General features: G+C 48.8%; 2 protein-coding genes across 8 annotated transcripts in view; one reads left to right on the top strand and one right to left on the bottom strand.

Moving 5' to 3' along the window:
* Positions 1-6,851, bottom strand: part of NPRL3 (NPR3 like, GATOR1 complex subunit) — a 38,277-nt gene extending 31,426 nt beyond the window's left edge. For 2 of the 7 annotated variants that reach the window (XM_073899799.1, XM_025877509.2), the window contains exons 1-3: positions 6,159-6,851; positions 6,037-6,075; positions 1,190-1,259 (exon numbers count right to left, since the gene is read on the bottom strand). In XM_073899799.1, the coding sequence (XP_073755900.1) occupies positions 1,190-1,259; positions 6,037-6,075; positions 6,159-6,276 (227 nt within the window). In that variant the 5' untranslated portion in view covers positions 6,277-6,851. The remainder of the gene's footprint in view (positions 1-1,189; positions 1,260-6,036; positions 6,076-6,158) is intronic. The other 5 variants (XM_073899800.1, XM_025877510.2, XM_073899801.1 and 2 more) reach the window with 4 other exon arrangements.
* An 8,193-nt stretch (positions 6,852-15,044) lies between these two features.
* On the top strand, positions 15,045-16,239 carry LOC112828904 (hemoglobin subunit zeta-like). The gene is made up of 3 exons (XM_025878178.2): positions 15,045-15,193; positions 15,686-15,890; positions 16,031-16,239. The coding sequence occupies exons 1-3, from the start codon at positions 15,099-15,101 to the stop codon at positions 16,157-16,159; spliced, it is 429 nt and encodes a 142-aa protein (XP_025733963.1). The 5' UTR covers positions 15,045-15,098; the 3' UTR covers positions 16,160-16,239.
* Positions 16,240-21,011: the final 4,772 nt, after the last annotated feature.

Here is a 21,011-nt window from a genome sequence, read left to right as displayed (position 1 = left end):
CAGGCGCTGCCAGCCTCCTAGGAAACCCAAATAGACTGTTCCAAGGGCACTTTCTGCATTTTCAGCAGCCTGAGCCTCCCATCTGTGAAGCCTGGAGATCGGCAGGCAGGGGGCCAGCCCTGCTCTAAAGGAACCTATGCCACAGGTGGAGGACAAAATGCACGGGGCAAAAAGCTTTCTATGCACCTGGAACAAACAAGAGTTTGCTCCAAGTGGCCAGCCTCAGAGGACAAGGTGACCACAGCCTCTACATCAAGCAGAACAACCCATGGACGTCCAACAGTCCCCCACACCCCCTACCCCGCCCCCCTGCTGGTCTCTCCTTCAAAGCTGGCTGCCCTCAGAGACAGTCACTGGTCATGCCAGAGGCCCCGATACCCTCACAAGAAAGGACAAAAACCACACTCATGGAACTGCATAATACCATGGCAGGTGTGGTGCCTTGTCAAGAGAACTGAGGGAGGCTGTACTCCATGGCACTGCATGCAAAGTTCACTCCATGGCAAAGGCCCAGGTGGGGGCCTCGGCTCTGCGGCCACAGGACGGTGGAGGCCGAGTCCTTTCCCTCACTCATGCCCCAGCTGTGTTTAGAGGCACCCAGGACAGGCAGTTTACAACCCTTCCTCCTTCAGCTGGGCCTGCGTTACCATTAACTAAGCTTTAAAACAAACATAAGGCAGAAGTAGTCATGTGTGATGTTTGCCACCCTGATAGCACATCCCAGAAAAAGCGGAGGGAGCACACACAGGAAGGAACAAGACCAGCCCTTCATCTATGCCCTAAAAGAGCAAGGGTCACATCAGCCCTGGCTCTCAGCCCACAGCACCACCTGAACAGGCCGCGCTGCACCCAAGCCCCTCCGTGCGACCTCTGGGCACATGCCTGAGGAGTCAGGTCTGAGGACAGCACCGGAGTCTGCTCTCCTCTCTGTTCCTCTCACAGAAGACAAACGTTCGCTCTGGCCTCGTCCGTCCTCCAGTCTGTTTTACCAACCAACCAGGTTCCACAGCTGGAACCTGTGACCACAGCAAGTCAGGCATTGGCAGCACAATTACCAGCTCTGCACAACCTGAAACACCCACCAAATAGAAAAAAAAAGGACACCAGGTTTCTCACGGGAGAAAACCTGTGGGTCAACAGGCCTGGGGGCAGGACTAGCCCCATCGCAGCGTGACTGCAAAGCCCTTACCTGGAATCACCATCCTGGTCGTCTGCATGGTCTCCAGTGTTGTTGACGGCGTATCTGCTACGAGGCTTATCTGAGTGAGGGCAAAAAGGGGAGAGTGGCTGAGAAATCAGGATCCGTCCACCTACCGGGGGATGGTGGATGCATTAAAAGTGATGGATTCTAGGGGCGCCTGGGTGGCTTAGTCAGTTAAGCGTCTGCCTTCGGCTCAGGTCATGATCCCAGGGTCCTGGGATCGAGCCCCGCATCGGGCTCCCTGCTCGGCGGGAAGCCTGCTTCTCCCTCTCCCACTCCCCCCTGCTTGTGTTCCCTCTCTCACTGTGTCTTTCTCTGTCAAATAATAAATAAAATCTTTAAAAAAAAAAAGTGATGGATTCTAAAATGTGGTATATATACACAGTGGCCATAAAAAGGTACGGAGTTCTGATACATGTTAGAACATGGAGAACTTGAAAACATTATGCTAGGTGAAGGAAACCAGACACAAAAGGACAAATACCACACCTATATGGAATATCTGCAGTGGGCAAACTCACAAAGACAGAAAATAGATTAGAGGTTACCAGAGGCTGAGAACAGAGGAAACAGGGTTATTGCCTAATGGTTACGAATTTCAGTTTGGGGTGATGAAAAGTTCTGGAACTACACAGTGATGATAGCTGCATAACAGCGACTTAATTATGGTGAATGTAACTAATGTTACTGAATTGTAAACTTAAAAATGGTTAAAATGGCCAATTTTATGTTACATATTTTTTACCATAACAAAAATTTTTTCAAAAAAGTTATGGTTTCCAGAGTGACTGGATCGTTCAGTCAGTGAAGTGACCAACTCCTGGTTTCAGCTCAGGTCATGATCTCACTGTCCTGAGATTGCTCCATGCTCAGCAGGGAGTCCACTTGAAGATTCTCTCCCTCTGCCCCTCCCTCCCTTCCTGTGCTCACACGCTCTACCAAATAATTTTTTTAAAAGATTTTATTTATTTATTTATTTGAGAGAGAGAGAGGGAGGGAGAGAGAGAGAGAGAAACAGCATGAGAGGGGAGAGGGCCAAAGGGAGAAGCAGGCTCCCCGCTGAGCCGGGAGCCCGACACGGGACTCGATCCCAGGACTCGGGGATCATGACCTGAGCCAAAGGCAGTCGCTTAACCAACTGAGCCACCCAGGTGCCCCGCTACCAAATAATTTTTTTAAAGATTTTATTTACTTATTTGAGAGAAAGAGTGAGCGAGAGAAAGCACACAAGCAGGGGGAGGAGCAGAGGGAGAGGGAGAAGCAGACTCTCCACTGAGCAGGGAGCCCCACAGCCCCAGGCCTTGATCCCAGGACCCGGGGATCATGACCTGAGCCGAAGGCAGACACTTAACCAACTGAGCCACCCAGGCGCCCCATCAAATAAATAAATATTTTTTTAAAAAGTTGTATTTTCCAAGAAGTTACGATAACAGCAAATGTTTTTGCTACTGTATTTAGTTTAGTTTTTTTTTAAAAAGGATTACACACATGCACACACACAGACCCTCTCAGTATATGATGACAACTAGGTCAGAAAAAGCATACGCAAAAGGAAGAATTTTTAAATGTCCGTATGCCAGGATCCTTCACATACCTTACCAGAGTAATAAAGACCCTGGGATGAACTTAAGAAGTTCATCACAGGCAAGAGGTCCATGAGGAAAATCAGAAATGCTAGCAAGGGAGACACAAACAAAAAGAAGACATGCTATGCCCTTGAGTAGGGGGATGAACACAAAGATGCCACTTGTTCCCAGTTAACCCATCCATTTTAACATGACCCTCACAAGGACAGTTTGGGAGTAGGGCCCAATACATTCAGTACTAATAATGTTCCAAGGGAACAGTAAGCACAAACAGCCTGGGTAATGCTGAAAAAGAGAAGTAATGGTCAGTGACTAATCCTATCGAAAGTATAACACAGTGTAAAGTTACAATAATTCACTGGTGCGGAACCCATATCACTGGGAGAAATAAGAAAGGTCAAAATAAACTCAAATAAACATGGAATTAATGTGTGATAAAGAAGAATCAATCAGGAAAAGGAAATTATGGTGGCTCCTGAACCAACCACTCTGCAGCTGTGGGGCCCCGGGTCCCCACACCCTTCCTCACTCAGCACAGCACCTGCTCACAGTGCTCCTGGACATGCACAAACAACTCTTGCAAGTGTGAAGAAGACACCAACTCCTAGCAGGAGCCTCCACCTTACACCAAGATAAACACATTTAAAAAAACAAGATAATAGGGGTGCCTGGGTGGCTCAGTCGTTAAGCGTCGGCCTTCCGCCCGGGTCATGATCCCAGGGTCCTGGGATGGAGCCCCACATCGGGCTCCCTGCTCCGCAGGGAGCCTGCTTCTCCCTCTCCCACTCCCCCTGCTTGTGTTCCTGCTCTTGCTATCTCTCTGTCAAATAAATAAAGTCTTCATTTTTTTTAAAGATTTATTTATTTATTTTTGAGAGAGAGAGAGAGAATGAGAGACAAAGAAAGCACATGGCGGGGGAGGGGCAGAGGGAGAAGCCGACTCCCTGCCGAGCAGGGAGCCCGATGCGGGACTCGATCCAGGGACTCCAGGATCATGACCTGAGCCAAAGGCAGTCGCTCAACCAACTGAGCCACCCAGGCGCCCATAAATAAAGTCTTAAAAAAAAAAAAAAAAGATAATAAATAAGAGAAAGGAAAACTCAAGAGTCTCTTATTTCTTTTTGTTCATGATCTTAGAGAGCAGAAGACCTTCCTACGTTTAACAAAACTCAGAAACCACAAAAGAACAGAATAAAAACTTGACTCCATAAAAACCAAAACTACGTAGCAAGAACTACACAGAGGCAAACTGGCTATAAGAACATACGGCTTTGTCACAAAGGCCTATTTTTACCCTAGATATATAAAGAGCCCCTTCAAATCTATAGGGGAAAACTCAACCCACGATGAAATTAGGCAAAGGTTGGGGCGCCTGGGTGGCTCAGTTGGTTAAGCAACTGCCTTCGGCTCGGGTCATGATCCCAGGGTCCTGGGATCGAGCCCCGCATCGGGCTCCCCGCTCGGCGGGAGGCCTGCTTCTCCCTCTCCCACTCCCCCTGCTTGTGTTCCCTCTCTCGCTGTCTCTCTCTGTGTCAAATAAATAAATAAAATCTTTAGAAAAAAAGAAAAGAAAGAAATTAGGTGACGATTGTAAGTGAGCTGGATGCTAAAGGAAATCCAAACGGCTCTGAGGAGAGGAAAACATGCTCACTCTCAGTCATAAGACACATGTGCATCAAAACCACTTTCAGGACACCTGGGGGGCTCAACTGGTTAAGCGTCCAACTCTTGAGTTCGGCTCAGGTCATGCTCTCAGGGTCGTGAGATCGAGCCCTGCGTTGGGCTCCACGCTGAACACAGAGCCTGCTTGGGGTTCTCTCTCCCTCTGCCCCCCTCCCACCACCCCCAGGGCATGCCCACTCGCTCACGTGCCATCTCTCTCCCCCTCTCTCAAAACACAAAACAAAAACCCAGAAAACCACTTTCAGAGACAATTTTTCACCCATCCCATTAACAAAGATAGAAAAATCTGATTTACTAAAAATAAATATGTTCCTTATCCCCTAGATCCAACCATCCCACTTTGGGAAATTGATCCCATATTGTGAAAAATGATACTGTATACAGAAAAGACATTCACACTGTTTGTATTAGCCAAAGTTTGGAAGCAACTTAAATGCCCATCAACAGACAAGACTAAATAAATAAATCACAGTATGTTCATCCCACGATTCTGATCGTGATTCTAAATCTATATCCAAGATGTAAAGTGAATATGGAAATAACAGGGCAGAACCGTGTTATCGTGTGTTCACTTCTGCTTAGAAAATAAAGCACGTGGGTGCACCTGGCTGGCTCAGTCGGAAGAGCACGGGACGCTTGACCTCAGGATCCTGGGTTCAAGCCCCACACGGGGTGTAGTGATCACTAAAAATAAAACTTTTTAAAAAGCACATAATTTTCGGGCGCCTGGGTGGCTCAGTTGGTTCAGCGACTGCCTTCGGCTCAGGTCATGATCCTGGAGTCCCGGGATCGAGTCCCGCATCGGGCTCCCTGCTCAGCGGGGAGCCTGCTTCTCCCTCTGACCCTCCCCCCTCTCATGTGCTTTCTCTCTCTCTCTCTCTCAAAAAATTAAATAAAATCTTAAAAACAAAAAAAATAAAAATAAAAATAAAAAGCACATAATTTTAAAAAGAAAAGAAAATGTGTGCACATGCTTGTATTTACACGGAAGGTTCTGGGAAAACACACAGGAAAATGGTAACAGCACCTGCCCGTACAAGGGGAAAGGAGTGGCTGGGGTTCAACGGTAGGAAAGGACGTTCCCGTCAACTATACCCCTTAGTACCTTTAAAACTGTGTCCCATGCTAACAAATTTAAAAAGTAATTTTAAAACAAAACATAAATGAGGAACTTCACCTTCACGATAGTGAAAAAGTGCAAGCAACCTAAGCGTCTGTCCCCAGGGAAAGGGTATGTGAGTGAGGGGGATCTTTTTATACACTGCAAGTGCTCCAAGGAAAAGACAGCGCCTGCAGAACAATACATTCTATACGTAGCTGCACAGGGGAGACAAGTGCCAAAAGGGCAGGTGGTTACCCCCGCGATGGCGAAGGAGCAGAACTGGGGGGGGGGGTCCGAAGAACACTTGACCTGTATCTGTACTGTCACATTTTTTTCAAGCTGAATACATTCACACGATGCTTATATATATTCTTAAAGGGCTGGAGACATGGCTGAACGTTGGCAACAGTGGCTTGGGCATGTTGAATTACGAGGGATTTTTCTCTGGTTTTACTTTTCCGTACTTTCCAAATATTCTGCACCGAGCAGGCATCGGCTACATCCTCGGGAAAAGAAGAAAGTCCAGGACTTGCATTTGAACGTGCGAGGCGGGGAGGGCAGGGGGTCTCCGCCCGCGCTCACTTACTTGTCTGGGACGCCGGGTGCTCCTGGCTTCTCTGGAAGGGGTACCTGAACAGCAGCTTATTGCCCCTGCTGCCCGAGCTCACCAGAATCACGCTGATGGGGCTGGTGTTGTCGCCCATCCTGCCGTGGGCGGAGGCGGGCGGGGGGCCCCGAGGAGGTCGGGCCCGGACCGGGCGGGGACGGGGAGGGGCCCGGGGCGGAGGCGGGCCGGGACCGGGTGGGGACGGGGACGGGGAGGGGCCCGGGGCGGAGGCGGGCCGGGACCGGGTGGGGACGGGGACGGGGACGGGGAGGGACACGGAGTGGGGGCGGCGGGGGCGGAGGCCCCGAAGAGGACCGGCCGGGACCGGGTGGGACGGGGAGGGACACGGAGGGGAGCGGAGGGGGCGGAGGCAGGCCGGGGGCCCCGAGGAGGACCCGCCGGGACGAGGCGCGGGTGCTTGAGGAGGACGCGCCGGGGGCGGCAGGGGGAGAACCTGAGGAGGATGGGCCGGAGGGCGGAAGGCTCGGGCGACGACGCGCCCAGGGCGGGGCTGAAGGGCCCTGACCAGGACGCGCCCAAGGCAGTGGAAACGTGGGGCGCCGGGAGCCAGGCGGACGGGACCCCCGGAGCTTCCAAAGCCACGGACCACCACCCACGGCCCGGCAAGCTCCCAACACGTCGCCTACACGGCCAAGCGACAGCGCAGAATGCGGCTGCGCGCGGACAGGGGCCGTCGGCGCAGGCGCAGGCGACCTGTGCGCACGCGCGGGGGTGGGGCTTCGCGGGATGTTGAGCGCATGCGCGGGCCGTGTGCTTGCCGCGTGGGGCAAAGGGACCCACCCACCAGCGTGAATGGGAGAGTAGCGCTTGCCTTGAGCCGGAAGTTTCGATTTGAGACATGTAAAGAACTAAAGTAAAAAAGGAAAAAAAAAACAACTCTTCAATGAATGGATCATAGACCTAAATGTAAGAGCTAACAGCATAAAACTCTTACAAGAAAACGTAGGAGTAAACCCTCCGGTTCTTGGGCTAGGCAAGGGTTCTCAGATAAGACACCAAATGCTCAAGCAACTAAAGAAAAAAATTAAGTGGACTTACCAAATTAAAACCTTCTATTCTTCAAAGGGCACCACCAAAGAAAGTAAAAAGAGCACCCACAGAATGAGAGAAAAGATTTGCAAATCGTATAAGGGAATTGTATCCAGACTATATTAACAAAAAGAAACTTATAGGGGTGCCTGGGTGGCTCAGTCCTTAAGCGTCTGCCTTCGGCTCAGGTCATGATCCTGGGGTCCTCGGATTGAGCCCCGCATCGGGCTCCCTGCTCCACGGGAAGCCTGCTGCTCCCTCTCCCACTCCCCCTGCTTGTGTTCTCTCTCGCTGTTTCTCTATCAAATAAATAAAATCTTAAAAAAAAAAAAAACTTACAGCTCATCAATAAAGACAACCAATTGAAAAATGGTCGAAGAGGGCTCCTGGCTGGCTCAGTCCCTAGTGTATGAGTCTTGATCTCGGGGTCGTGATTTTGAGCCACGCCTTGGGTGTAGAGATCCAATATATATATAGCTATATATGCTAGAAAGGGAGGGAGGGAGGGAAGAAGGAAGGAAGGGAAAAGAAAAGTGGGCAAAGGATGTGAAAGGACATTCCTCCAAAGAATACAGATAAATGGCCAGTAAGCTCATGAAAGGATGCTCCACATCATTACTCATTAGGGAAATGCAAATCAAAGCCAAAAACAGATACCACTTCACACCCACTAGGACAGCTGTAATCAGAAAGACAAAATAACAGGTGTTGGCAAGCAGGTGGAATTGAAATCTTGACACACTGTTGGCGAGAATGTAAAATGGTGCAGCTGCCATGAAAAACAGGCAGTTCCCGAGAAAGGTTGGACACAGGGTTCCCATATGACACAACCATTCCACTCCCAGCTGTAGACCCAAGAGAAATGAAAACATAAGGTCACTCAAAAACTTGTGTGTTCATAGCAACATCATTCATAGTAGCCACGAAGTGCAAACAAGCCCAATGCCCATCAGCTGATGAATGGGTGAATAAAACGTGGTCTAATCCATACGATGAAATAGTATTCAGTCATAAAAATGAAGTACTGGTGTGTGAATGAACCTTGAAAATATACATGTTGTGTGGTTCCATTCATCTGAAATGTCCAAAACAGGGTTATTTGAGAGAAAGAAAGAAGATTAGGCTGTTTAGGCCTGGGGGTTGGAGGGTGTGGCTGCTTGGGTATGGAGTTTCTCTTGGGGTGATGAAAATGTTCTAAAATTGATTGTGGTGATGGTTGCACAACCCTCTGAATGTACTAAAACACCCTGAACTGCACACTTTATTTTTAAAAAGATTTTATGTATTTTATTTATTTGAGAGAGAGAGAGAGCATGCACACATGGGTGAGCAGGGGAAGGGGCAGAGGGGAAGGAGAGAGGGAGGGAGAGGGACAAGCAGACTCCACACTGAGTGTAGAGCCCATCTCGGGACTCAGTCTCTCAACCCAGAGATCATGACCTGAGCCGAAATCAAGAGTCAGTCACCCATCCAACTGAGCCACCCAGGCACCTCCGAACTGCACACTTTAAACGAGTGAATGAGTGAAGTGCATGCTATGTGAATTATATCTCAATACAGCTGTGAAAGGAGTGTGTAATATCATTCCTCCCACTTTATTCTTTATTTCCTTGGCCTTTTCATGCGAATTTTAGAGTCAGCCAAAGAGATATCTGCACAAAATCCTGCTGGACTTTTTAGAACCAGAAGCAAATGTTTCCTCTATAGGGAGTTTTGATCACAGATATTTTGCTGAACTATTCGTAGAGAAAAATCTGGTTTAGACAAGCCCTGTGCAATGGAAAATATGTGTCTAGACGTCAGCCAGTATTGACCACCTTCTGTGTGCGGGACACTGTGCTGGCGTTTTACTCGTGTTATGGTGCTCATTTCTTCCATGCCCGAGATGTGAGATGGTGAGGTCTTCAGGGATTGAGAGCAAGGGCAGCATCTGATGGATACTCAGCTCAGCAGACAAGGTCGGGGTCTCTCTCTGGCTGCAGGTACCTGTGTGCGTCCTGGAGGTGAAGTCGGCCTTCCCAGACGCTCTTTCCAACACCGACTGGGTCCTTCTCCATCCTGGCCTCTCCCTTATTTACATGTCACAGCTGCCCCCTCTCCTTATGAGGCAAGGTTCCCCTCTCCTAAGGGAGAAAGCCCTCCCCTGGCTTTCTGATTGTTTGCTAACTGTCCTGGGCCGTGCCGCTGCCGACCCCAGAGGGCTCTAGGGTGTCTGCCTGAGTGTGGCGGTGCCTCTGTGGGTCCATTCCAGACTGAGATGAGCCCAGCCCTCCTTGGTCGTCTCTTGCTGTTGCTTGGTTCAGAAGGCACGTGGGCCTACAGTAAGGGGGTGTGGCTGTGCCCAAAGCTTCTGCTTCTAGAAAGGAGAGAAACAGGGAGAGGCAGGGAGAGAGACAGAGATAAGCAGACAGACTGGCAAAGAAAACAGAATGAGTGAGTGAGAAAGAAGAGACAGAGGGTCAGAGGGAAGGCCAGACAGAGGCAGGGAGTCTGGAGGCCTGGGGTGAAGCACAGAGAAGGGATGTGCCTGTGAGGGATGTGCCTCCAGCTGTGGTGTGTGGACACTGCTGGGCTGCCCTGTCTCCTCACAGAAGGTAATGACCGTGGACCTCAGGATGGCACTCCCAGGAAGCTGCCTCCCCTAGGGGGGATGGTCCTCACCTCCCATCAGGCCTCAGGGCCTCCTCTCCCTCCTGGCAGAAACTCCACCCGATCCTTGGCCTCAAAAAGGAGAGGAAGCCACTGGAGGCCTCTTTGTTCCTGAAACTTCCAAGCCCCACAAACCATTGTTATGGCCAAACATTCCATTATTTTTTTTTTTACTTTTTTTCATTGTGAAATATGTGCAGCCCACCAAATAAAATAAAGATTTTATTTATTTATTCGAGAGAGAGAGCAAGTGAAAGAGCAAGCCAGGAGGCAGGGGAGGGGAGAGGGGCAGAGGGGGAGAGAGAAACAGACCCGCTCTGAGCAGGGAGCCCAACGCAGGGCTCGATCCCGGGACCCCGGGATCATGACCCGAGCCAAAGGCAGACACTTAACCGACTGAGCCACCCAGGAGCCCCTGACTCCACTCTCTTAATCCTCTTTATGGTTGAACAGTTTATCATTTTAATGTAGTCAAATTTAGTTATTTTTTGGTCCTATTTAAAAATGTTGCACCTTCTATTTACAAAAGCCAAATGTCCATCAATGGATGAATGAATAAACAAATTATGGTATTTCCATTCAATGAGATATTATTTAGCCATAAAAATAAAGCGCTGGGGGCGCCTGGGTGGCTCAGTCGGTTGGGCGTCTGCCTTCGGCCCAGGTCATGATCTCAGGGTCCTGGGATCAGGTCCTGCCTCGGGCTCTCCGCTCGGCGGGGAGTCTGCTTCTCCCTCTGACTCTCCCTCTGTGCTCTCTCTCTTTCAAATAAATCAGTAAAAATATTTTTTTAAAAAATAAAGCACCAACACCTGCTCCAGCGTGGATGAACCTTGGGAACATTATACTAAGTGAAAGAAGTCAGACACCCAAGACCACATATGTGTGATTCCGTTTATATGAAGTGTCCAGACAGGCAAGTCCATTCAGATAGAAAGCAGATGAGTGGGTGCCAGGGGCTGGGGTGGGGGGAATGGGGAGCAATTGCATAAAGGGTACTGAGTTTCCTTTTGGGATGATGAAAATACTCTGGAACTAGACAGTGAGGATGGCTGCACACCACGGTGAAGATACAAAATGCCACTGAATTGTTCACTTTGGAATGATTAATTTTGCATTCTGCGAATTTTACGTTGATTTTCTAAAAAGTGAAATAAGTATTGTGAGGTGAAGAGAGCCTTCCATGTTAGCTTTCTAAGAACTTTACTGTTTGGTCTTTCAAGCCGGGCAACAGTCCACCTGGGACTGGTCTTGCGTGTGAGGTGAGGTGAGGTGTGGTTTTAGCTGACATTTGTCATGTGCTGTCTGAATTCTGGGCACAGCACCAAACACTCTCCGTGTTGGGTGTTTAGGCCTCACAGCTCCCTGTGGAAGAAGTCTTCTTTTGTAATCGTTACATGCTTTAAGATAAGGAAATCGAGGCTCAGGAGGGTTATGAATTGTTCAAAGTTTCGGTGAAGGAGGGAACCAGCCTCAGTGGGTAGAGGAGACCTAGGCTTGGTGTGGGCCAGATTACTGGCTCTCTGGGGCTCAGGCAAGTCTCTTCAGTCTCTGGGCCTGGGTTCTCCCACCTGTGACACAAGGAGCCTGAGCTTGGGCAGCACTCCAGGACACTGAGACCTGCTGGACTTGGCTGGACACCAAGCCCTGGGCTCACGCAGAGCTTATGTAGTTGGGGCTGAGCTCAGAGAGACCCTGGTGACTCCGCAGAAGGCCGTGATGGGGTTCACAGACCTTCCCCTGAGAGCAGCTCCTGGGTGGCCCTGGCCAGGTTAATTAACCTTGTAAACCCCAGTTCCACATTAGCAACCACTCAGGTGGGGGTTAAAAACAGCCCCCACTTCACTGCTAGGAGGAAAAATTTGTTACCATAGGACCTCAGGACATGGCAGCATGAATTCAAGATTCTTGTAGTACTATTGTGAGTGGGTGATTCTTTCTGGGCAGGAGCACTGCAGCTGAGAAGGTGGAAAGGTCAAGGTGGGTCCAAGATAGGGAATGTGAGCCCCCCCTGGCCCTCCGACAGACAGTGACAGCTCCATGGGGCCCAGAACAAGTGGCAGGACTGATAAGGCCTGACTAGCCAAGTGGCTTCCTAGCCCTGTCCGGGGGACACCCGGGTTGTGTGGAAGGGTCAGGAATTTTGGTTTCCAAGAATCCAGTTACTTTCAAAAAAAGTAGGTTACTAAGCAGAGTTATTAAAGTGTAAAATGAGGGGCGCCTGGGTGGCTCAGTTGGTTGGGCCACTGCCTTCGGCTCACGTCATGATCCTGGAGTCCCGGGATCGAGTCCCACATCGGGCTCCCTGCTCAGCAGGGAGTCTGCTTCTCCCTCTGACCCTCTCCCCTCTCGTGCTCTCTGTCTCTCATTCTCTCTCTCTCAAATAAATAAATAAAATCTTTAAAAAAAATAAAAAAATAAAGTGTCAAATGAGGATGTAGAGGTGTGGGGTGTTAGCAGGGAAGTTTGAGGACACAAGCAAAGGTTGGCCCTGGGCACATCATTGTCCGGGAATCTGTGAGGGCTTTGAGCTAGACCACACTTAGAGACCACCTGCTCCCAATCCTTTCACAGATGGGGAGGCCCAAAGCAGGGCCAGCCTACCCTCAGGTCCCTCCAGCTGCCAACACCAGACTGGACTGGCCAGGGAGTGACAATGTGCTCTGACTTCTGTAATAGCCCCATGAGGCAGACCGATGAGGGTGGTGTGGGATTCAGACCTCTGCTCTCTCCAGTCCAGCCCTGGATAGCCCTGCACCTGAGCCCTGCTAGGGCAGCCGGGGAAGGGATGCATCTGGGGTCTCTGTGGCCTGGGTTCTGGTGTTTCCCTTTACCTTTCATGGATTCCAATCTCATTACAGTGATAAGATACTAACCATATGGCCAGAAAAATAAACAACAAATGCTCTTATGAAGGTTGCTAGCAGGAAGCAGGCCCTGCAGGGGCGATTAGAAAATTCTGGGTTCCTCCAAGTCTGGGCCTTCGCCCAGCCCAGGGACAGCCACTGGACATCAGACCTCCTCCTCCAAGTCCTGGGGTCATGAGACTGCCCAATGGGGCCGCAGCACGGTCAGGGAAATTGGAGGAAGGAGGCCTGCGCCAGAGTCCTGGACCTCGTATGTGGGTACTCGCAGAGTCGCAGTGCCCCGGTAGAGAGACCCCCATGACCTCAGCTGGCTCTTCCCCCAGACGGAGCTTTCCCCTTCCCCATCATCCCAGCTCCCTCGGGCTCACCTCCTGCTGCTGCACCCTTATTTCCATTCTAGGGACGTTCCTGGTAACTGTAGGAGAACTCAGAAACCTTCTGATTATACATAAAACCAAAACATATGAGACTAGGAAAAAGGCTCACAGAATCTGTAATAAAGGGTGACTATCCCTCAAAAAGAAGAACACACCCAAACCACCAAAGAAGGACAAACAACCCACAGGGAAAACAATAAGGTGATTCTCAGGCACTGGCAAATAATCAAGTGGTGCAATTCTCCACCTCAGTAATAATCAGAGAAATGCAACATAAAATAAGAAAGCATTTTTCTTTTTGGAAATTTTGGAAAAAAATAAAATCAATGCTATGCAGCCCCACGCAGGGCTATTTGTTTGTTGGTAATGTCTGAGACATTCCCAATGTGTACAAGTTTCATGCTGGTGTGCCTACCCACAGGTCTGCCAGGAATCAGGTTTCGTGCAACAGGTGACTTCACCAGGAAGTCAAAGGGTGAGGTGAGAAAGATTTCACTACTGTTACTTCCTGGGGAAGACCGGAATGGGGTATAGGGGGTGCTTTCACTGATTTTTTAGAAACAGCTGCAATGAGATACAATTCACATAACATGCATTTCATTCATTTAAAGTGTGTAGTTCAGGGTGTTTTAGTACATTCGCAGGGTTGTGCAACCACCACCACAATCAATTTTAGAACATTTTCATCACCTCAAGAGAAATTCCATACCCAAGCAGCGACTCCAACCCCCAGGCCTAAACAGCCTAATCTACTTTCTTTCTCTGTGGATAACCCTCTGCTGGACATTTCAGATGAAAGGAACCACACAACATGTGTATTTTCAAGGTTCATTCACACACCAGTACTTCATTTTTATGACTGAATACTATTTCATCATATGGATTAGACCACGTTTTATTCACCCATTCATCAGCTGATGGGCATTGGGCTTGTTTGCACTTCGTGGCTACTATGAATGATGTTGCTATGAACACACAAGTTTTTGAGTGACCTTATGTTTTCATTTCTCTTGGGTCTACAGCTGGGAGTGGAATGGTTGTGTCATATGGGAACCCTGTGTCCAAACTTTCTCGGGAACTGCCTGTTTTCCACTGCACCATTTTACATTCTCGCCAAAAGTGTGTCAAGATTCCAATTCCAGGTGGGTGGAGGGTGGGACTGCAAAGGGGCAGCAGGTGGGAGTTTTCTTTTTGGGGGGGTGATAGAACTGCTGTATGTCCTGATTGTGGGGGCAGTGAATGAATTTATACATGTGTCAAAATTCATAGAGTCTGTTTTATGTTAAAATAAAATGTAAAGGAATATTTGCTTCATTATGTTACAACAATAATATGGTGAGCAATCCTGCAACCCCTAATAGCACATGATATGAGAAGAATCCTTTTATTAATCCGACACTTCTCCCAGCTTTTCAGAGGACCGTCAGTACATTTCTCCTCAGTGATAGGTGAGCAAAACCATTGCTTTCTCAAGGAAACCCAGGGATCATAGAACCAGAGGGAGAGGAGACGGACATGTGGCCAGGCTGTGCTAAACACAGGATCCCACCAAGGAGCACTGCAGGCAGAACACGTCATGTTCCGGCCCGAGCACAGTGTGTGTTGAGTTAATCCTGGCTTCCCCCATTCTGTGATTCTGAAATGAAGGAGGAGAGTCAGAGCTGGGCTACAAACACAAGCATGAGCTCCTGGGCTGGCTGGGCCCCCTATCGCTTCAGGACTCTGGTCAGGCTGTGGCCAACACCCTCTCTAAGGCCCCGGGTAGGAGTGGGTGGCCCCTCACCCCACCAGTGCCACCAGCCCCTGACCACCCACCCTCACTGGGTCTGATAAGAGACCCCACCCCCACAGCCCTCTCCCCTCTCCAGACCAATGGCCACAGCCCGGCCCCCACCCTGGCTCCGTGTATATAAAGGGATCCTGGGGGTCGAGCACCACAGAGGCCTGTCCTAAGCACGCCCAGCTCAGCTACCACCATGTCTCTGACCAAGGCAGAGAGGACCGTCATCCTGTCCATGTGGGACAAGATCTCCGCTCAGGCGGATGCCATTGGCACTGAGGCCCTGGAGAGGTGAGTGCCAGGTGGGCTGGGATGGAGCCAGGTGACAGTGTGGGGCCAGGGAGAACAGGGGCCAGCGAGGAGGGACCGGTGAGGAGGGGTGGATGATAGGCAGTGAGCAGGGAGAGGAGGGTACAGGTGGGGAGGGTACATGACTGTCTTTTCCACGGGGCCCGGCCCCCAGGTGTCCACAGACCCCCGTGGAACGAGTAAATGAATGAATTAACCAATCGCTGAATGATGGGACCGTGAGGGGTGGGATTCGGCTGTGCCGGAGCGGAGCGTGGGGTAATAGGGAAAATCAGCAATACGGATCCTGTCCTTGTGTAAAATTACAACACTTTGTTCAACGTGAATTGTTTGCATTCATTTTTATGCTTTAAAATATTGCGTTAAAGTGTGATTGATCGTATTTCAACCGCGGGGCTTTTCAACGCCGGGTAAGTTTTGCGCCCAAGGAGCGCCGCACCGGCCTCACCAGGCGTGGCTGTCGCCCGCTCACAGGCTCTTCGCCAGCTACCCCCAGACCAAGACCTACTTCCCGCACTTGGACTTGCGCCCGGGCTCCGCGCACCTGCGCGTGCACGGTGCCAAGGTGGTGGCCGCCCTGGGCGATGCGGTCAAGAGCATCGACAACATCGCGGGCGCCCTGGCCAAGCTGAGCGAGCTTCACGCCTACATTCTGCGCGTGGACCCCGTCAACTTCAAGGTGGGCGCGGGGGCTGGGGTCCTGGCGGGGCCGAGGAGCGCGGCGAGCGGCCGGCTCTCGGCCGAAGGTGCCCCGCCGCACCCCCAGAGCGCGCGCTCCCGCACCCGCGCCGCTCACCGAGCCGCCCTCCCGCCCCTCAGCTCCTGTCCCACTGTCTGCTGGTCACCGTGGCCTCGCACTTCCCCGCCGACTTCACGGCCGACGCCCACACCGCCTGGGACAAGTTCCTGTCCATCGTGTCCTGCGTCCTGACCGAGAAGTACCGCTGAGCGCGGCCGCCGTACGGAGGGCGGGCTTTCCCGAACCCTCCAGCATCCCACTGACAGGCCAATAAACGAATGCACGTCCACCTCGCCTCTGTAGTCACTGGGGCCATGGCGGGGGGGGGGGGCAGAGGCGTGGGGGGGATGGCGGGGCTGCACCGGGTCACCAGGAGGGCTGCGGGAATCCTTTGCGCTGACCCCAAGGTCTCTCAGAGCGCAGGGCGCAGCTCGAGAGACAGGGTGTGTGGGGCGGGGGCACACGGGATCCGATGGGGTGGCAGAAAGGGCGCCCCTCAGCCATTACTTCCGGGCTCAGCGCTGGAGCTCACCTGGCCCCTCTGACCGTCCCTGGGGCCCACCTGGATACTCTCTTCTTCCTCTGGAGTTTGTACTCTTCCCTGGTTTATGCTTGATTGTAGCGAGAAAGGCGTAAGGAATGTATCTAGTCCCTCATTCATTCTTCCATTCCTCCCCTACAAAGCACTTATTGGTACGTAAGCCGCCCGAGCATTTTTCTAGACTCTAATACAACAGCTAAAATAAGCAAAGCCCCCTGCCCCGTGGAGCTGACAATCTAGTGGCGGATACGGATCTGATATATAGTCAGATCACAGTTCACAGAAATAAAAAAGGAAAAGAGTTCAACTTTGCCCAAAATTAGAAAAATGCAAATTAACACCACTAAAAATGAAACGCAGATCCACTTCTCAACTACCTGATGGACAAAAATCCAAGACTTTGACCACACTCTGCCAGTGGTCCCCTCTGCAGTGCGGGTGGGAGCCGGACACCACTATACCAGACACTGGGGCAGCTTAAGTTTTCTGACCACCAGAAACAGCAGTCCATCTTCAGGCCTTGAATGAATAAACCATGAAAACCCACACAGCAGAGAGCTGTGACCTGAAAAAGGAATGAGGACAGTTCCTAATAGCGGCTGTGAAGCGATGTCCAGGATTTATCAAATAAAAAGGAAAAGAAAACAGAAAAAAGTAGAATGGTGTATACATATCATGGTAGGTTTTCTGCTTATTTTTTGCAAGAAAATCTCGCAAGGATAAACTGGAAATGTTTACAAATAATAATATGGGTGGGGATGAAGAGGAGGGGTGGAGGGAGCTCCCCCCAGTCTAGCTCTCTCCAGGGTTTGGAGCTTTCAATCATGTAAGTCTTTAATATCACCAAAAATAGAATCAAAAAGAGCAAAAAGTGAAAACATCAAAATTGAAAGCCAACTTAAATGAACCTGTGCAAGAATGTAACAATATAATCACTTGGCTGTGACCAAAAGAACAGCAAAGAAACCCTAACATTCACTTGGTAGTTTATTGCTCATAATAACAGATACTGTAATTTCATAACCTTTTATTTAAAAAATTTTCAAGGGGCACCTGAGTGGCTCAGTCAGTTGAGCAACCAACTCTTGGTTTTGGCTCAGGTCATGATCTCAGGGTAGTGATCTCAGGGTGGTGAGATCAAGCCCCGCTCAATGTGAAGCCTGCTGGAGATTCTCTCCCTCTCCTTGCCCCTCCCCCTCTGCCACTCCTCCTCTCTAAATAAATAAATAAATAAATAAATAAATAAAATATTTTTTTAAAAATTAAAAATAAAAATTTTTAAATTATCAGGGCATCTAGGTAGCCCAGTCGGTTAAGCGACCAACTCTTGGTACCGGCTCCAGGCTGGGTGAGGAGCCTCCGTAAAATAAAAATAAAAAATAGACTTCCAACTATCAAAAATTTGCAAGAATTAAGACAAAGATGGAGAGGGGCGCCTGGGTGGCTCAGTTGTTAAGCGTCTGCCTTCGGCTCAGGTCATGATCCCAGGGTCCTTGGATCGAGTCCCACATCGGGCTCCCTGCTCAGTGGCGAGTCTGCTTCTCCCTCTCCCCTCTGTGCTTTCTCTCCCTCTCCCTGCCAAATAAACAAATAAAATCTTAAAAAAAAAAAAAAGACAAAGATGGAGAAGTAAGGGTGACCTAGTGAGTAAAGGGTTTCTTTTTGGGGGGGATGAAAATATTCTAAAATTGTGGTGATAACTGCACAATTCCATAAATATAAGAAAGACCATTGCATTGTACACTTTAAGTGGGTGAGCAGTATGGCATGTGAATTATATCTCAGTGAGTCTGTAAAATAAAAAGATACTAAAACAAAACACCCTCAAATACTCTTCATCAAGACTCCGCAATCATCGGAATTCACTTGCTCACTTGCTCTTTCTTTCTGAGTCAGTCGCAAGCGCAAAGCACCCGCGGCTCTTAGCATCCATTGATGACCCTTGCCCGTATCAGTTGCTACCACGATGGCAGTTCTCCATCGTTCCTTCCATAGTTACTAGCAGGCATTCTACTGTAAGGAAAAGCTTTTACTTCCCATCATCTTTTTACATATATATCATATTAACTCATTAATTCCCATTTTATTCAGTGGGTTATGATCTATTGCCAATCATTATTTATCTTGATCCCCAAACTGTCCCAGATTTGGACAAACTGACTCATGTGTCCTTCGATGTGTCCTCATCATCCTCTGACTACATTCCTTATTTCTGCCGTAAGAAGTTCCAGACTCGTCTTGTACTTTCCCTGCACCAGCCTAACATCAGCCATAGCCCACGTAGCTCTGTTTCCTCCTAGTGAAGAATGATCTTTGGGAAGCAGGATCTGGGTGTCACTGCTTCCAGTCCCTCTCAGCAGACAGAACTAAGAGATATGTTTATATTTATATACGCACATGGGCGTGAATAAATACACATGCACACATGTATCTATTCTATGTCTAAGTATATTAGAAACCATAACCTCGCACCAATATCTCTAGTTATAGTCCAACACCACATGGTTTATTCTTGTCTTCTCCCTTTCCATATTTGTGCCTCCCTCCCACAATAGCAAGAAACCTGGCTCTCATTGTACTCAAAATATTTACTTATTTGCTCAATTCCCTGTATGTTACCAATATCCCAATTGAGTCAGCATATGCCAACTAGCACCGATAGTCGATATCACAATTTTGAAACTACATTATTTATTTTGTAGGATAAAAGCAAATAAGTAAAAATATTAGGCCATTAGGAACCACCATTTTCAGTCTAAGTGAAAATAGATGCAAATATAAAAACAGTGACATTTTTTGTTTTAAAACAGTTTTTATGATTGGGGTGCCCAGTCGGCTCAGTCTGTAGAGCATGCAACTCTTAATCTCATGAGTTCAAACCCCACAAGTTTACTTTGAGGAAAGGTTAGGGGCACCTGAGTGGCTCAGTCTGTTAAGCGTCTGATGCTTGATTTTGGCTCAGGTCGTGATCTCAGGGTCCTGGGATCGAGCTGCCATGTCGGGCTCCCCGCTCAACTGGAATCTGCTGGAATCTCCTCTTCCCTCTGCCCCTTCCTCCCCCACTAAAATAGATAAATAAGTCTTTTTTTAATATTAAAAAGCCTTTTATGATTTAAACTTTCTTTACTAAAAACTACATAAAATTTGAATTGGAAATATCATTGTAAACTCAAGTTTTACATATATATTTCATAGTTCTGTCCACTACTAAGGTCCTAGAAGAAACGACACCTGACAGTCACAAGTTCACACAGCACCCAGATCCTGGTTCTAAACACCATCCCTCACTGAAAGGAGTCCAGACTTCCCTGAAGAAATGGCTGATTCCGGGGCAAGGACAGAGAAAGTAACGGTGAGTGAATATATTATTGTTCCAGGAAGGAAAGAAATATTCACAGAGGGACGGGGTATGGCAGGAGGGCTCCCACCGGTCACGTCTAAGACAGTTTGAGCATCAAAAACTAACAACTGTAATTGTTGAGAACAGTGAGTAAGTTAAAAATCCACGATTACATAGCGTTAATCAAAAAACAGAGAAATTTACTTGCCACTAGTAAAGAATTTGCCACCATTGACCGCTTACTGTAAACACTGATAAGCAAAATAATTAAGCACAAATCCTACCTTTTAGAGAAACTGTCATTCATCTGCAGCTGATGAGGAGAGTCTCTATACCAAAGAACAGCAACTCATCAATACAGAAGGAATCATCAAAATTCTATGATCCTCGATGAAATAATGATTCAGGCAGGATCATCAATGATTGCTAAAACCATAGGATGAAGTTTCTTTGGAATAGGGTATTTCCATGGTGCCAAAACAATTGCTCCCAAATTACTAGCTACCTGCAAAGGGGGAGAGAGATGCCTTTACTATGGAGATATCTGATGGTTCCCTCCTTAACCAAGCAATCACACCTGGCGTCACCAACAGCGGGCAATCTGACATCACATGCCTCCTGGTACCATGCAGGTCCTCGGGATCGCCTGTGACGCTGGCCAATAAGCTCTCGTTTTCTTGTGATAAAATACACAAAACACACATTTACCACTTTAACTATTTTAAAGTGGGAAACACAGTGGCATTTCGTCTGTTCACAGCGTTGTACAACAATCACTTCTACCCATCTCAGAACTTTTCATCACCCCGAACAGGAGCTCCGTGTCCCTCAGCCCCGGGGACCACTCTGCTTTCTGTCTCTATGAATTTTTATATTCTTGAAATTGCATATAAAGGGAGTCCTATAATATGCAGACGTTCATGTCTGGCTTCCTTCACTTCGTATAACCTTTCCTAAGTTGATCTATGTTTTGCAGGCATCAGAACTTCCTTTTCCTGGCTGAATAATACTCCATTGTATGGGTGTACCAATTTTGTTTATCTCTTCCTCTGTGGACGGACATTGAGGTTGTTTCCACCGTTTGGCTGTGTGAACTGCGATGCGATGAACGTTCTCATACAAGTTTTGTGTGGACATATGTTCTCGTTCAGCTTGGGTCTTATGGTAACGCCATCTAACT

The sequence above is a fragment of the Callorhinus ursinus genome, unplaced genomic scaffold (genome assembly GCF_003265705.2).
Source record: "Callorhinus ursinus isolate GAN/ISIS: 27379988/994484 unplaced genomic scaffold, GSC_fseal_2.0 scaffold13, whole genome shotgun sequence".
NCBI lineage: Eukaryota > Metazoa > Chordata > Mammalia > Carnivora > Otariidae > Callorhinus > Callorhinus ursinus.
Note: the sequence above shows the minus strand (reverse complement) of the source record. Positions and strands in the feature narration are given on the sequence as shown.